General features: G+C 44.8%; 1 protein-coding gene across 4 annotated transcripts in view; it reads left to right on the forward strand.

The window, feature by feature from the left end:
• Nucleotides 1-5,176, forward strand: part of Nr4a2 (nuclear receptor subfamily 4 group A member 2) — an 8,287-nt gene extending 3,111 nt beyond the window's left edge. For 3 of the 4 annotated variants that reach the window (XM_090342809.1, XM_090342808.1, XM_090342811.1), the window contains 6 exons: nucleotides 1-313; nucleotides 1,174-1,303; nucleotides 1,712-1,875; nucleotides 2,751-2,953; nucleotides 3,309-3,487; nucleotides 3,635-5,176. The exon at nucleotides 1-313 is cut by the window's left edge. In XM_090342809.1, the coding sequence (XP_090198935.1) occupies nucleotides 1-313; nucleotides 1,174-1,303; nucleotides 1,712-1,875; nucleotides 2,751-2,953; nucleotides 3,309-3,487; nucleotides 3,635-3,891 (1,246 nt within the window). In that variant the 3' untranslated portion in view covers nucleotides 3,892-5,176. The remainder of the gene's footprint in view (nucleotides 314-1,173; nucleotides 1,304-1,711; nucleotides 1,876-2,750; nucleotides 2,954-3,308; nucleotides 3,488-3,634) is intronic. The other variant, XM_090342810.1, reaches the window with a different exon arrangement.
• The last annotated feature ends 7,428 nt before the right edge of the window (nucleotides 5,177-12,604 follow it).

Consider the following 12,604-nt stretch of genomic DNA (forward strand, 5'->3'; position numbering starts at 1 on the left):
CACTCCTGTGTCTAGCTGCCAGATGCGCTTCGACGGGCCCCTGCACGTGCCCATGAACCCAGAACCCGCGGGCAGCCACCACGTCGTGGATGGGCAGACTTTCGCGGTGCCCAACCCCATTCGCAAGCCCGCGTCCATGGGCTTCCCGGGTCTCCAGATCGGGCACGCGTCGCAGCTGCTCGACACGCAGGTGCCCTCGCCGCCATCCCGGGGCTCCCCTTCCAACGAGGGGCTGTGTGCCGTGTGCGGCGACAACGCAGCCTGCCAGCACTACGGTGTGCGCACTTGTGAAGGCTGCAAAGGTTTCTTTAAGGTGAGCACACGTGGGAGCAGAGGTGGTAGGTAGGGGACCCTCCCTCCCCGCCCCCCCATCCCCGCTCCAGCCCTCAGCGCCCGCCGGGCACCCTGGAGTCAGCACTTGCCTAAGAACCCGCAACCCAGCCTCAGCTGGACCACATCCGCCCAAGTCTCCCGGGTCAGCCAAGGGTGTCCTGCGGCCTCTTGGGGGCTTCCGAGGGGGAGCTTCGGGGTGTCTGAGCAAAGAAATCAGGAGGACTAGGAGACGGGAGGTCGAATTTCCCTCAGCAGCTAGCCCACCCGGCGGCCCCCCTCTACTCTCCCCCCAAAGTTGTTGGAGCCAGAGTTGGTAGAGGGTGATTTGCATGTGCTAGGAGCTGTCTTCCTAGTTCAGATAGAAATTGGTTAGGACAGAGAACCGTGTCTGAGCTAACCAAGTGGAACAGAATTCCCTATGGTCAAATTAAGTGATCTCTTTATTTCGCCATCCTGATTGAATAATCTTATCATTTTAAATAGAGAAGGTCTCCAAGGAATGTAAATAATATGAATGCCCACGGATTTGTATTTACTGAGCGTCTCCTTCTCCTTCTCTTGGCATATAAAACACAGCAAGGAGCAGCAAGGTTAGCTCAAATGTTAACGCTATCAATTTTCTTCTGTTAAATGCCCTGGGGGAGGAAAAAAAAAAAGAAAAGAAATAGGAAGGAAAGGAAAAGGAAAAAAAAATTAAAAGAGAATTGTGTGTTTGTGTGTTTGTGGAGAGGGGAGTGTAGATTCAAGCCATGCAGAAATTGTCTCTAGGTGTAGTCCGGGTTGCTGGACTTTTAAAAGAAGAAAATAGTAATTTTCGGCCTACATTGTCTCCTTTTGCAGCGCACAGTGCAAAAGAACGCGAAATATGTGTGCTTAGCAAATAAAAACTGCCCAGTGGATAAGCGGCGTCGGAATCGTTGTCAGTACTGCCGATTTCAGAAGTGCCTGGCTGTTGGGATGGTCAAAGAAGGTAGGTCCGGGCAAGCCATTGGTTCTTCCTCAGTCTTTGCCCTGGAAAACCTACTGGCTATTGGTACCCCAAATCCACTCTCTCCGAGACCGGGGTGTACCTCATCCGGATCTGGCCTCCTACCAGCTATTTTAGTCAACGTCCTCTCCCCTTCACCCCCGTTCTCAGAAAGCGGACCAGGCCCTCGTCGCCTCTAACTATACGACTCAGCCGGAGGAAGATATAAAATAACCCCTATCTTTAATGCTTCTCTTCAGTAAAAGCTTTACGAGCACCGGGACTCTGAGCCGCCGGCCCGCCAGCCCTGGCGCCCCACGGCGGCGACCTTCCCGGGGGAGGAACCCTGGCGGCAGCTGGACCCCGAGCTCCCGGGCGGGCGCGGTGCTAACTGGCCTGTTCCTTTTGCAGTGGTTCGCACGGACAGTTTAAAAGGCCGGAGAGGTCGTTTACCCTCGAAACCGAAGAGCCCACAGGACCCCTCTCCCCCCTCACCCCCGGTGAGTCTGATCAGTGCCCTGGTCAGGGCCCATGTCGACTCCAACCCGGCTATGACCAGCCTGGACTATTCCAGGGTAAGAAGCTGGTGGGGGGTATCGTGTGGATAAACCGAGAGATGGGCAGGACCCACACCCAGCACTACCCCTAGACACCAGGAGTGCAGGAGTGAGCCAGGCTATAGGTCTCACAGCTCTGGGCAGAGAGGGCCAGAGGACAGTGGAAGACAGGCAGTGGAAGCTCCAAGTTCAGACCCGGACACAGGGCAGGTGAAGGAGGAAGGGATATGGCAGAGTAGTAGAATCTGTGGGAAATATGCCATTGCCTCAAAGGAAGGAACCGGGAAGCAGAGCTAAATCTTCTCCTTTCTAACTTTGTTCCCGACCCTCCACGGAGAAATGTAGGAAGGACTTCACCTGCCAAGGTGCAGATTCTGAAAGATGTGGGGACCTGCCTGGGGCCAGGGAATGAAAAGAGAGGGAGGGTAAGGAATGGTGACATGGGTGGTGGATCAAGTGGTCAAATTCCTCTTTTACTCCAGCTGTGAAAAAATGTGCAGGCTTTAATTGGAGGAAGTCTGTTGGGCAAACCCAGAAGCGACTGCAATATTATTAAGATTTGCAAAGGCCACCTCAGCACAAGATCCACTCTGGGACTAGCATGAATACTAACGTGCCAATTGTTTTGTGGAGATAAGACTGAACGTTTCCCAGGGCTGGATGGCATAGTATTTAGTCTGTATGGAAATGGTAATTTACATATTTAAAGCAGCGACCTCATAGCACCGTCCCTAATTGAATTAATTGCCCCGGAACATCTAATTTCCTTACTGGTCAGAGAGAGGTTTAATTGTTATAAAAACCTGGCTCCCCTACTAGAAACGGGGTTAGCAATTTCACGGGTTATATATTTTAGAGAACCTCATTAAGTGCTTTTTAAAATGAAATTCCAGTTCCAGGCGAACCCTGACTATCAGATGAGTGGAGACGACACCCAGCATATACAGCAATTCTATGATCTGCTGACTGGCTCCATGGAGATCATCAGAGGCTGGGCAGAGAAGATCCCTGGCTTTGCTGATCTGCCCAAAGCTGACCAGGACCTGCTTTTTGAATCAGCTTTCTTAGAACTGTTTGTCCTGCGATTAGCATACAGGTAATAGGGGAGGAAGCAATTCGGGGAGGCAGGGGAAGGTATTAGAAAAGTAAAGGAAGGGAGAAGGTGATAGTGGGGGTGGGGTGGGGGGTGGAGACCTGCACAAAACAAAAATAAATAAATAAATAAACGGAGTGTATGTACAGAAGCCTTGGATGGATGGAATGCAGGTGGGATAGGGGGTGTTCTTGATTGTTATGAAATTAAACCCTTTCAAGGTCCACTGATCTACATTTTATTAACTCTTCAGTAATTAGGTGCCTCTTAAATCCCTCATTTATTGCTCTTCAAGTAATTAGTTGTTTAGCTTTTCTCTCTCTCTTTTTCTCCCCTCTCTCTTTGGTATTAATTGCAGGTCCAACCCAGTGGAGGGTAAACTCATCTTTTGCAATGGGGTGGTCTTGCACAGGTTGCAATGCGTGCGTGGCTTTGGGGAATGGATTGATTCCATTGTTGAATTCTCCTCCAACTTGCAGAATATGAACATCGACATTTCTGCCTTCTCCTGCATTGCTGCCCTGGCTATGGTCACAGGTCAGTACCACAGGTGCAGGGCACTTCCCTGCCAGAACTGCCCTGGGGATTGGTTCTGGCTTTCCCTCCTCAAACATCCTCTTTGGTCCTGTCAGTTTGCTAATGCCTTGTGCATTTTTCTTTTGCTTCTGATTATGTTTTCTGCAGAGAGACATGGGCTCAAGGAACCCAAGAGAGTGGAAGAACTGCAAAACAAAATTGTAAATTGTCTCAAAGACCACGTGACTTTCAATAATGGGGGCTTGAACCGTCCCAACTATCTGTCCAAACTGTTGGGGAAGCTTCCAGAACTCCGTACCCTTTGCACACAGGGGCTACAGCGCATTTTCTACCTGAAATTGGAAGACTTGGTACCACCTCCAGCAATAATTGACAAGCTTTTCCTGGACACTTTACCTTTCTAAGATCTCCTCCCATGCACTTCAAAGGAACTGGAAAGAAATCTTAAAAAAAAAAATGGTCCAGAGAGGGGCTAGTCACATGGGCAGATTTAGTCCCCTGAGCTGTTTCAGCTTGTTCTTTCCTCTTTCTGTAAAATCCCCAGATTCCTATTTCCTAAAGAAAACAACAAACAAACAAACAAAACCTGTTGCTATTTCCTAACCCGCAGGCAGAACCTGAAAAGGGCACTTTGGCTCCGGGGAATCCTGGATTTAGAACATGGACTACACACAAAACAGTGGTATAAACTTTTTATTACCAGTTAAAAATCGGTTTATTGTTCAAAAGAAAGATTGCTAATGTATGATGGGAAATGTCTGGCCATGCTTGGTTGTTGCAGTTGACAAATGTAACATATACACACATACACATACACACACAATCTTAAGGGGACTTACAAGTATTGCCCTTAACAAGACTTCAAAGTTTTCTGCTGTACAGAAAGCTGTAATATATAGTAAAACTAAATGTTGCGTGGGTGGCATGAGTTGAAGAAGGCAAAGGCTTGTAAATTTACCCAATGCAGTTTGGCTTTTAAAATTATTTTGTGCCTATTTATGAATAAATATTACAAATTCTAAAAAAGTAAGTGTGTTTGCAAAAAAATAAATAAATAAAAAGGGACAAGCATGTGATTCTAGGCTGAAAATGTTATAGGCACTTGCTACTTCAGTAATGTCTATATTATATAAATAGTATTTCAGACACTATGTAGTCTGTTAGATTTTATAAAGATTGGTAGTTATCTGAGCTTAAACATTTTCTCAATTGTAAAATAGGTGGGCACAAGTATTAACACATCAGAAAATCCTGAGAAAAGGGACACATAGTGTTTGTAACACCGTCCAACATTCCTTGTTTGTAAGTGTTGTATGTATCGTTGATGTTGATAAAAGAAAGTTTATATCTTGATTATTTTGTTGTCTAAAGCTAAACAGAAATTGCATGCAGCAGCTTTTGACTGTTTCCAGAGTGCTTATAATATACATAACTCCCTGGAAATTACTGAGCACTTTGAATTTTGTTGTTGTTTTTTAATGTCTAAAATTGTCAGTTAATATATTATTTTATGTTTGAATAAGAATTTTAATATTGCCATATCCTGTAGTATTTTTCTTTGTATATTTCTAGTATGGCACATGACATGAGTCAATGCCTTTTTTTCTATGGTGTTTGACAGTTAGAGATGCTGATTTTTTTTTCTGATAAATTCTTTCTTTGAGAAAGACAATTTTAATGTTTACAACAATAAACCATGTAAATCAACAGAACTTTGTCTTCTTCCTGGGTCAGGATAAATATGACTAACAACAACAGACAGAGTTGGAGATTGATTTGGGATAAGTCACTTATGTGACATTTCAGTTTCTTAACTGACAACCAAGATCTATTCTGACTAAAGGAACAGGGTGATTGAACTGATTATTTAGAAAATTCAGTAGAGTATTTTTTCCTCTTAACCAGAATATTGCAGTCTAGCAGCCTACATTTATCAGAGTCAATTGAGAATATCTCATTCTTTGAACGTTGTAAGTATAGCTTTCAGATGACAAGTTTATGAGACCAAAAAGCTTTTGAACCTCTACAAGTAAGAAATCATGTGAAGTTCTTGTCTTGAGCAGTGTTTGGGAAGTATCTATTTTTTTTTAAGTTTCAAAAGATTTGAAAACTCTTGTATTTTAATCTCTAATTCCCTGATTCCTCAGCATACATTTGTTAAGATAAGTCTGGGAGAAGAGAGAAGTGATTCAGTTCCTTTGAGGCTTGGGTCAGTCTTTGATATAGAATTCAGTGAAGACGTTTATTAAAACTTTTCTACGTGATGAGTGATGAAGTATACTTTGGAGATGTGAAAATAACATACCTACCATTATAAGTCTGTGAGACAAATTATCTGTTGGGCACTGCAGCTTGCTTATGCAAGTTATAAAAACAGGGTCTCTGTCCAGCACCAACATTCAGAAAATAAAGAAACTGATAGCTGTTGCATGAAGAGTCAGCCGAGGAGCTGAACTTCTGCTCAACCACCTTCCTAGTAGGCAAGTTTAGTCTTAAGCCAGCTGTGAATTCCTGGAGACCAGGACGCTCTCATTTGCTGACCTTGTTGAATTACCAATGGCCTTTGGATCACTGAAATTTACAAAGAGCTTTATTGTTTTTTAAATGAGTTAGAACAATAAATTGCCAGGAGGGCTCTCAGATTGTTATTTTTCTTTTGTTTCCCCCACCACTTTTTCTTCAGAATTGTTTTTGAGGATGGGTTAAAAAAAAACCACAAAGATAAGGTGGGTCTCCATGGTGCTTTAAGGTGATGATGATGATGGTGGTGGTGGTGATAATGATGATTCTAACCAACATGTTTTTTTTTCAGGAAACTGAAGGGCAAAAAAAAAAAAAAAAGGTGCCCATATAAGAGATTGACTTAATAACGAAATGTCCTATTAATTGGCTTTCTTGGAAAGTCTAGTTGTTTCATTTTATTTTCACATCTCATACCCAGTCAAATTCACAAAGTAATGAGGAGAAAGAGAAAGCTCCTTAGAAATGCTGGGAGTCTAAAGAGCGGTCAACAGCACCTCCAGGTGTCTGCAGTCCAGGAAACTAGAATGTATAGACACCAAGTCCTCGAGAGTTAACCCCAGAACCCAATTCTGATACTAGTCACCTCTCACAAAAGCAGTGAGTGGTGCCTCACCTGAAGCCCAAGCGGTACTACACCTCTGGAGAATTTAGGGTGAGAAGAGGGAGATACGATGAGATCCAAGCTTTCAAGTGGCAAGCCCCTGCTAATTCCAGTTGTGAAGTTTCTCAGGTAGCATATGTCCAATCTAGTCAACTCCTGGCCTGCACAGGAGTGGTGAGTGGTGTAGATAAAGAACCTCACTGGCAGCTTTCCTCTATCTTTATAGATCCTTGAGGGAGAGGACTTTCCTTCTTAGTCAGACTAAAAGTAAAGCTCAGGAAAACATGCAGACACTCTTTAATGCTAAAGCCAGACATTGCGTGGAACTTCTTTAGAAAGGTTAATTCTTTAAAAAGATTTGTAAAGGGTTCCCTAGGTCATACTTGTCTTCCTATGGCTTTGTGAGTGTTAACAATGGGAAAGGAGTTGCTCCAGAAACAGCTATAGATGGCCCCAGAAATTTGTGATATTGCCCTTAATTCAAAGCACCAATCAGCAAGGCTATTTGGTCCATTCCTCTCTTCTGTGGTCGGGGTGACCCCAGCCTCTTTGTCCATAAGCCTTTCTGGAGCAGTCCACTTTTGGGGAAAAACAGTGTGTGAATTGTGTGTGTGTGTGTGTGTGTGTGTGTGTGTGTGTAGAGACAGAGACAGAGAATGGGAGAGACAGAATGAGAATGTCATGCCTGAATTCTAATACAAGAGATACATAGTGCCCAGCATCCAGCAATGACAGCACCCAAAGAGAGAGAGAGAGAGAGAGAGAGAGAGAGAGAGAGAGAGAGAGAGAGAGAGAGAGAGAGAGAGAGAGAGAGAGAGAGAGAGAGAGAGAGAGAGAGCACATGCGCGCGTGCGCGCGCGTTTTTCAGTGCCCAACTTTGTCTCTAGAGTTTGGGTGTCCTCTCCCCTAAAAATCCCTTTCACAGATATTCTAGCCACTAGTTCTTTGAGTGGAGGTCGTTTAAAACATTCTTGCCAATTTAAGAATGTCTGTGAAATGAAGGTTCAGTTTCACAGCCTGGAGCATCTCTTGGGCCTTGCCAGCTATCAGTTCGTCACTGCTAATAATATACAGTTATCTATCGAATTACATTTTACACCTAGGCTTTCTCGCTGAAGAAATAAATCGAAGATACAAACAGTTCTGCGAAGGTTAAAGTTTTCTTTTACTTCTTCGTAATAAGGATGCACGTCGCCAGGCGCTGTACGGAGAAGCAACACCCCAGCACCTCCAGCGGTAGGATGCGAGGAGCGTCTTCGTGCCACCAGCACCCGCCGGGTTCTGTGCGCACATCCGTCGCCTCCCCCCTTTTTTCCTGCAAAGTCGTAGCGCGGAGGTGCCTGAGAACTTAAAAGCTGAGGGTCTCTCGGGTCCCCGCTAAAACTACCTCGAGAGAAAAAAGCTTGTCTCAAGACAAGCTTCTTGAAAGCGCTTCTGGAAGCGCGGGGCATGGAGGGGAAGGGGAGAAGAAAAAGGAAACAGGTTCCCACAGGATAAAGCGGAAGAGAGGGTATCTAGACCTACTCACAAAAGATTTTTAAAACTTAATTTTATTTTAGTACCACTGAAACGGCGGAATAGAGATCTAGGAAAATGTATCTTTAACATCATCTCGTCTAAAGTATGAGTTACCTCTTCAACACCTGTTTGCATCAGTCCGGGATGCGAATTGTTACTTCCTGGGCGCACTGGAGATTTTTTTTTTTTTTAATAAAAGCAACCCAAACGTTTCCAGCACCCCAAAGGCAAGGATTTGACTTAGTTGCGTGGCTCACCGAATTAGGTACGCTGCTGGGGGTTCCCAACCGAGCAGCTGGCTGCGGTGTGCACTGCAAAGGTTTTGCCTTCGAAGGGTGCATTTGACGCAACTCCAGCAACTCAGTTTTGCAAGGGGGGGTGGGGGGCTCAAGTTGCTGCTTGCTGACTTTAGTGACAAAGCAAAATAGGAATTCTAAGTAGGTCATCATTTTAATCACCCATTTTACAATAAAGCAAGCTGGTGAGAATCCGCGTTTTTACTTTTTACTTGTTAATTTGAATAGAAACCCAAATGGGGTTAGCGTGGGTAGGCATTTGATGGCTAAGCTGTCTGCTCTTTAAAGTCTTGTTCCCTCGGCAAGGCGAGTTTCCTGACCACAAAGGGAAGCGATTGCTGAGACCACGAAGACTTTCTCCCAAGTTTGTGCTTTTCCTTAGGAAAAGTCCTACTTTGGGTCAGAGGGCGTTAGCAGGAAAGGCGGGCGCGCTGGGAAGCCGAGCCCTAGTCCAGAGAGGCGACTCCGGGAGGTGGGTGGCACTCCTGATCCCCAGACACCGTGTGGGCAGCGGCGGGAAAAACACCTCCTGAGAGCTGGGCTCTGGAGGCTGAGTCCCTGGCCAAGCCTTCTTTTTTCTCTACTTGGTCCGCTGTGAGGCCCTGCGAAGGCTGAAGGGGACGTTTATCTGGGGCTCGGCCGGGGACACGGTGGAGGCACACACGCTGTTTGGTTCATTGCGTTTGGAGACTGAGTTTGAAGATGATAAGTTTGCGCCCGTGGACTTGGTAGAGAGAGCTCGGGAGGAACTAATGCAGTGTCCAGTCCCTCTCCCATCTCCCTCCCCAGCTACCCAGCCGTTCAACCTCCCCGGGGGGCAGAAGCCGCGACTGGCTTCCTAGTTGAGGCTTGGTGAAGTTCGCCAAGGCACTTCAAGGAGCGAGTAGGAGAGGCCACGCGCGCACCAGGCTTCGCCCAGCACCCGGTGACCGGAGGTCAGACTCCGGTCCACCCTAGCGTAGTCTGGGAGGCGCGGGCGTACCCCTGCGCCGCACGCGGGGGAGAACTGCCCTGGAAGTCGGTGGGCCTCACCCAGGGGCAAGTGCGCCCCGCGCACCTCGGGAAGGTCTGGAGAGTAACCCGCACGCCCGAGCTGTGCGCGTGCTTTACACGCTCGCTTACGGCTACGTGCTCGGAAGGGAAGATAGCGCGCGAGCCCGCTCGGCTTTCAGGTCCCCCAAGTGCAACGTGAGCAAGCAGTCCTCGGCCAGGACGCTGGGGTGCCCGGAGGAGACGAGGGGTCAGGGACCTGTCTCCCTTTGGGGCGCCTTGCTTTCTCTCTGGCAGGGGCTGCCCAAGAGCCAGGAGGCTCTTCTTCTTGACTTAGCTGGGGCGGCGTGGTGCACTTCCTTAAACTGGACAAAGCCCTGAGCAGGCTGTCGGATCTGCCTCAATGCTTTGCTCCGCATTGCTTCTTCGCTCAGCGCTTGCATTTCGTATTGCCATCGAAGTGGGGGTTTAGATAAAGGAAGATTTCATTCCATGGGTCCTAGCAGCTACACAGGGCCCACATTTCTGCTACAGACTTCCCTTAGGCAGAGCAGGGTAACCATGGGTCTGTTTTGACTGTGAGAACTTTGTAGGTCGATAGGGGCTTCTACAAGGCTGCAACCGGCTAAGTTTCCCAGCTCTGAAGTTCGAGGGAGGATGGGTCTGACAACCTCAGATTACACTGTAACATTGAGAAGGAGAAGTCCTTAGCAACAAAGTTGAAGTTGACCATTCCCTGCCTCCCCTTCAGACTTAGGATCCCACAATGTCTCCCAAAGTTATTATATAATGGTGTACACCCGGATTTTCTTTCAGTGAGATGAAAGACTAATAGTATAGAAATTACGAGTTCTTTTATATGGTAGGGAAAGGATGGGAAGTCTAAGCATTGATTGTCAAAACATTTCTTGGGCTACAATATACAACATATATGCACACACACATATATACACAAATATGTATGCATATATGTTTTGGGTCTTAGGAATAGTTCTAAGGTTTGACTATGAAATAGTTTGGCAGTCACTGTGGATGGACCATACTTTGGGGTTACATGATCCAGCTGCCTTTAGTAATAGGTACTGAAAAGGAATCTCAGCAGTGTGTTTTGTAACAAGCTTCTTTCTTCCAGATGTCTGCTTCAGCATCTTTTTCTCTGTTTACAACCAACTGATCATCAATCAGGAAAACGGCCTTGAGACAAGCACCTTCTTCATGTACCTCAACAATCTGTCATTGGAAAGAAAGAGCAGCAAAGTTGAAAGCTAGAGAGAAGGGAAAAGGAGGAATGTCTCCAGTTCCTTTCATCCCATGGCAAGCCTTGTCATTTGTAGGCTATGGCAAAAACAGGGAAGGAACCAAAATCTTTTGTAGGAAATGGGTAAAAATAGGGATGGATAGTGATAGGAATGCTGAAAACAACCAGATGGAGGGAGAAGATGAGGCATTAAGATTTATAAAATCAAGAAGATTGAAGGCAGAAATGGAAAGGAGGAGACTAAAACCTAGAAATTCAGATGCCAGGGCACCAAAAATAGTATGGTTGAGTTTAAAGGGGGGGAAAATGAGTTGAACAGAGTGAATAAACAAGGACATATGAAAAATAATCAGAGGAATAGGAAGGCAGATTTAGATGCAAGTTGAGTATGTGGTCACAGCAAGACCATTCAAACAGAACGTAACTCTCAATCTAAGAAGCCTTGGGTTACTGGGAATCATGTAGAGGTTTCAAGCTTTGTGATAAAGAAATTAAAAGGAATGGAATTACTGGCATGAAAAGTGATGTTTCCTCATGTGCATCTTAGTGCAAGAGCTTCATTCCAGAGAGGGGCTGCCAAGTCTTCAAAGACTCAGGACAAGGAGGTAGAGGGCTTCTTCCATGGCTTCTGAGGTTCTCCATCACAGCAACTGTGTCTTCCACATGTTGCAAGGTCGCATCTCACGTGATACTGTTTTCCAGCTTCCATGACTATGACATTGTATTATTATTTTCATTTTTATAAATGAGGCAATAAGGCTCAAAGATATTATAAAATACTTTTGTCTGTAAGTACATGGACTTTGAGTCAGAAGCAGGACATGCAAGCCCAATGGCCATGGTTTTGGCACTGCCTGGCTCAGGAGAATTGAAATCTCTTTCTATTGATTCAGTAGAAAACAACTAGGTTTTTTTTCTCACTGGTTCAGGGTGAGGCTGTGGTTTCAGGGCATTTTTCAGTCGCATGGAGAGGAAGAATGACATGAAATCATCACAGGGTAGTGATAGCAGTATAGCATTCTCTCTGAAATTTTAAAGAAGAATTTAAAAAATTATGTTTTCATAAAGTTAAACTATTTTATTTTTCTTTTTTTTCTTCCCAAATAAAGAATGAACATTGCGTACCTTTATATCATGAAGATAGTAAAATAAAAAAAGAGAACTTTTTCCTACTCCATATTATTTAAGTTTCCATATAGTTATCATTCAATTTTCAATCCACTTCTAGACTTTCTATTAGGGAAATCAAATTGCACATCAATAACTCACTTTGTTGTATTCACAGTGCTGAGGAGGCCACTTAGTACAGCTGAAAAAATAAATGGAAAGGACTATGCACAAACCATTTACTGTTTCTTCTACTGCTTCTGTATGTGTGATCTACAGTGTCTGATGCTATTTTCTTAAAAGCTGATATCAAAATCTACCACCAAATGGGATAGATGCTGTTTAGAGTCAAGCAGAAAGTAATATTTCTTTGGAAGATTGACTACATCTAACTTGGTGTGGTCAAAAGGTGGCAAAAATAAGCTTATTATATATCACAAAATTTATTAGAATGTATGCACTTGGCAAACAAAATATAGTGGACTTAGGTCAGCTGTTTGCTTATACAATAGATTTTGTTCATCTGTGACATTTAATTTAAGCTCCACTTATCTGAGAGGTTCAGGGATAGGATAACTATGTTCTGCATGCGTAATTTTTCAAAAAACTTATATTTTATAAAACTTACTTGTCTGAAGTTATTGAAAAATAATTTACTCTCAGTAGCTTAGGGACAAGGATACGGTGTGACATATTCTGAAGGTGTCTTTCTGAAATGAATTCTGAAAAGCTGAAATATGAAGACCCACAGAAGTGTTTTTCTTTCTTTCTTTTTTCTTATTGTCAGGGTAATGTATCAAGGAGTTACAGTTACATGTGCCTGG

Source organism: Megascapheus bottae, chromosome 12 (assembly GCF_031878675.1).
Source record: "Megascapheus bottae isolate mThoBot1 chromosome 12, mThoBot2.hap1, whole genome shotgun sequence".
In the NCBI taxonomy this organism is placed as follows: Eukaryota; Metazoa; Chordata; class Mammalia; order Rodentia; family Geomyidae; genus Megascapheus; species Megascapheus bottae.